Source organism: Salpingoeca rosetta, assembly GCF_000188695.1.
Source record: "Salpingoeca rosetta unplaced genomic scaffold supercont1.15, whole genome shotgun sequence".
Classification (NCBI taxonomy): domain Eukaryota; class Choanoflagellata; order Craspedida; family Salpingoecidae; genus Salpingoeca; species Salpingoeca rosetta.
The window spans coordinates 977,657-980,821 of NW_004754919.1; the positions used below are offsets into that span (position 1 = coordinate 977,657).

A 3,165-nucleotide genomic window follows, 5' to 3' on the forward strand; every position below is an offset into this window, starting at 1 on the left:
GCTCAGAAATCCAGTATTGTTGGTGCCTCTACAATCCAATTTCCACGGTTTTTATTCAGTTGTCAGTGGGGGTTGTTATGGCATCCACTCTGCTGTGCTGCCTGGGGGGTGACCGTAAAAATGGGGGTATTCTGACACTCCCATCATCCTTTGCTTTCCCCCCCACGCATGACTGGTGCTCACCTCGCACATGTTTGTTCCCCCATACCATCCCTCACGGGTTGATCCATTCGTCTTGCAACTTCCATTCCCAAAAAGAAAGTGTCGCATCCCCAGCTTCTTTGTGGAGGAGGGTCATGCTGCACGTGCCAGGCATCGACGAAGCAAAGGTTCGGACTGGCATCATCTTGGCATGGTGGACTTGGGGCCCGATGGTGGCGTGGAAACGTTATTTCCCTAGTTTTTGCGCTGGGTGTGGGTGGGGGATTGTGGATGGGCGTGACATTGGCTGCCCATGTGGTGTCTCACGGCACACTCAACCCGAGATGCCCACTTGCTGTCGCCGCTTCCATGCGTATTTGCCTGCATGCAATCAAACTTCGAACTTCACACCCTGGCTCAGGCTCAAGCAGGCCACCTTCAACATCCAGGTGCGTGTGTGCGTGCGTGCATGTGTATGTGTGCATATGTGTGCATATGTGTGCATATGTGTGCATATGTGTGCGCGTGTGTCCAACACCATCACATTGTTTTGCATGAGTTGATTGTGTTCCGCGCTGTGAACCACCTTTGTGTCACAGTACAACGTACACAATGTGTACATCCATCCATCCTTCTTTTTCGGGCGTCATATGCTGTTTATGCAGGTGGAGGGCGGGTTCTTTGTGAAGACGGTGCCGAACATTCGCGAGGTGGAGGCGTACCTCGTCCTCTGCACGCGCATGATCAAGCAGCTCGTTCAGGTGACACCACACACACACACACACACACACACAGTCAGACAGACAGACAGACACACAGACACACACATACACACAGACACACACAGACACACACACACACGTGTGGTTGAAGGGGATGTGGCGGCTCGTTGGATGGCTTGGCACCCGTGCAAGTGCCATGTGAATGTGTGAATGGCTGGATGACAGCGGATGATATGGTATTGTGTCGTTGTGTCGACTGCCTGTCCACCAACAGCAACTACGTGCCCGTGCATGATCACACCACAATTGTCACAGGGGTGCAGCGTTGAAGCCTGGACGCCAACAGAGCGCATGTGCTGCCATCTCAGAGGTGCTGCGGGTTGTGCTAATTGTGTGACTGATATGTTGCTGTTCGTGGAATCACACACACACGCCGACATATTTCAATATCACATTCACATGCATTATGACTCACTCACACCCACGCACACCCACCCACACACACACACACATTTCGCTCGAAAGGATTTGCTGGGTGGGGACAGCCGAAGGACGGGCACGTGCACAGCTTCGACTTTCAAACGTTCCAAGAAATCTCTCGCCGCGCTGCTGTGCGTGCACGTTGGTTTTGTCGTGTGTGTGTGTGTGTGTGTGTGTGTGTCTTGGTTCACGTGTGCTCACGTTCACTCCATAGCAGCAACTCCGTGGTCGCCACCTCATAATGCCATCACTCACGTACCCCGTCCTTTCACGCCGCCCTTCATTGGTGTAGACTGGCACGATCCGCGAAGTGTTTGCGCATCAGCTGCTGCACATGAACGGACTAACGCTGAAGCATGCGCAGATGATCACCCAGGCCTACCCGACACCTGCCCTGTGCGGTTCACGGGTGGTGGCGGTGGTGGTGATGGTGGTGGATGAGAGGGTTTGCAGGCGACGGGAACGAGGAAAAGAGGCAACATGTGTGTGCAGAATATGAAATCAGCATGTGTATGCTGTTGCACAGCACCTCTGCAATGCCTAATCATCATGCGTTTGCTTGCGCACCCATGTGTGCGCGCGCGTGTGCGCGTGTGCGTGTGTGTGCTGCGTCTCAGGTTTACGAATGCGCTGCGGGAGGCACACGCGGCCACGATGCACATGAGCAGTTTGGAGGACCGGAAACCAAACTCGTCAAGTGCGCGCGGTGGCGACAACAGCACCGTATTCAGCCCATCATCAGCGTCAGCAACAGCAGCACCAGCAACAACAACAGCAGCAGCAACAACACCAACAGCAGCATCGCCATCGACTTTGGCATCAGGTCTCAAGCGGCGGAGCAGCAGTGCAAAGACAAAGACGGCACTGGACGCGTTTTGGGACAGCCTGTCGACGAGCGAGGGGAAAATCGGACTAGCTGTCCGTGCCAAGCTGCAAGCCTACTACCTGCCCAGGTCGTGACAGCGGACAGGGGGACAGGGGACAGAGGACAGAGGATAGGGGAAACAGGAACCGTACTGGCAGTGGTTAGTTGATGGTGGTGGTGCGGGGGTCGTGGTAGTGGTAGTGGCTGTGGCTGTGGTGGTGGTGATAGTTTTGGAATCGCACGTGGGAGCACCCGAGTGGGATTGAGCCAGCTGTGCTGATGCTGGTTCGTGGCGCTTCTCAGTGACGAGAGCCCGCTGTTTGCTGACGTGATGCCATCATGTAAACGACGTTCGCATTGAACCATTGTTTGTTTATTGCGCTTGCCACGCTGATGATGAGTTGCCAGCACGGACACGCACGCACACAGACACAGACACAGACACAGACACAGACACAGACACACACACACACAGACGCAGACACACACACACACACACACACACAGACACACACACACATACACACACACGAAATATCACACGGGGGCAACGCCAGCGAGAGCGCTTTCTCGTCGAGTGTTACCTGTCTTCCTGCAGCATGGGAACGTGGTTGGAGGCTGGCCAGGCAATTTCGCTCTGGCGACGAGCAGCTTCGCTCAGTGACGCCATGTTGAGGTAGTCCAACCAGCGCACGACAGCATCTGCGGCATCAAAGCTGGCTTGGAATGTTCTGGTAATGTCGTCCGGGTACGGCAGAGGAGGAAGCGCAGTCCACTGCTCGTACGTGGTGAGACCCCTGCGACGCTGCTTCTGCCCCTGCTGCCCTTGCTGTTCTTGCTGCTGCTGCGGTTTAGGTTGTTGTTTAAGTGGTTGCTGCTGTTGTTGTTTAAGTGGTTGCTGCTGTTGTTGTTTAAGTGGCTGCGGCTGCTGTTCAAGCCGTTGTTGTTGCTGCTGCG

The 3,165-nt window shown here is 54.9% G+C and overlaps 2 protein-coding genes across 2 annotated transcripts in view; one reads left to right on the top strand and one right to left on the bottom strand.

The window, feature by feature from the left end:
- PTSG_06015 (uncharacterized protein) overlaps window positions 1–2,303 on the top strand; it is a gene marked incomplete at both ends in the record, with an annotated part of 4,078 nt that extends 1,775 nt beyond the window's left edge. The window contains 7 exons of the mRNA XM_004992850.1: window positions 259–329; window positions 563–590; window positions 807–902; window positions 1,179–1,233; window positions 1,389–1,474; window positions 1,636–1,739; window positions 1,961–2,303. Coding sequence (XP_004992907.1) covers window positions 259–329; window positions 563–590; window positions 807–902; window positions 1,179–1,233; window positions 1,389–1,474; window positions 1,636–1,739; window positions 1,961–2,303 — 783 coding nt within the window. The remainder of the gene's footprint in view (window positions 1–258; window positions 330–562; window positions 591–806; window positions 903–1,178; window positions 1,234–1,388; window positions 1,475–1,635; window positions 1,740–1,960) is intronic.
- Window positions 2,304–2,369: 66 nt separating this feature from the next.
- On the bottom strand, window positions 2,370–2,878 carry PTSG_06016 (uncharacterized protein; the record flags this gene model as incomplete). The annotated part of the gene is made up of 3 exons (XM_004992851.1): window positions 2,370–2,418; window positions 2,451–2,531; window positions 2,793–2,878. The coding sequence occupies 3 exons, from the start codon at window positions 2,876–2,878 to the stop codon at window positions 2,370–2,372; spliced, it is 216 nt and encodes a 71-aa protein (XP_004992908.1).
- Window positions 2,879–3,165: the final 287 nt, after the last annotated feature.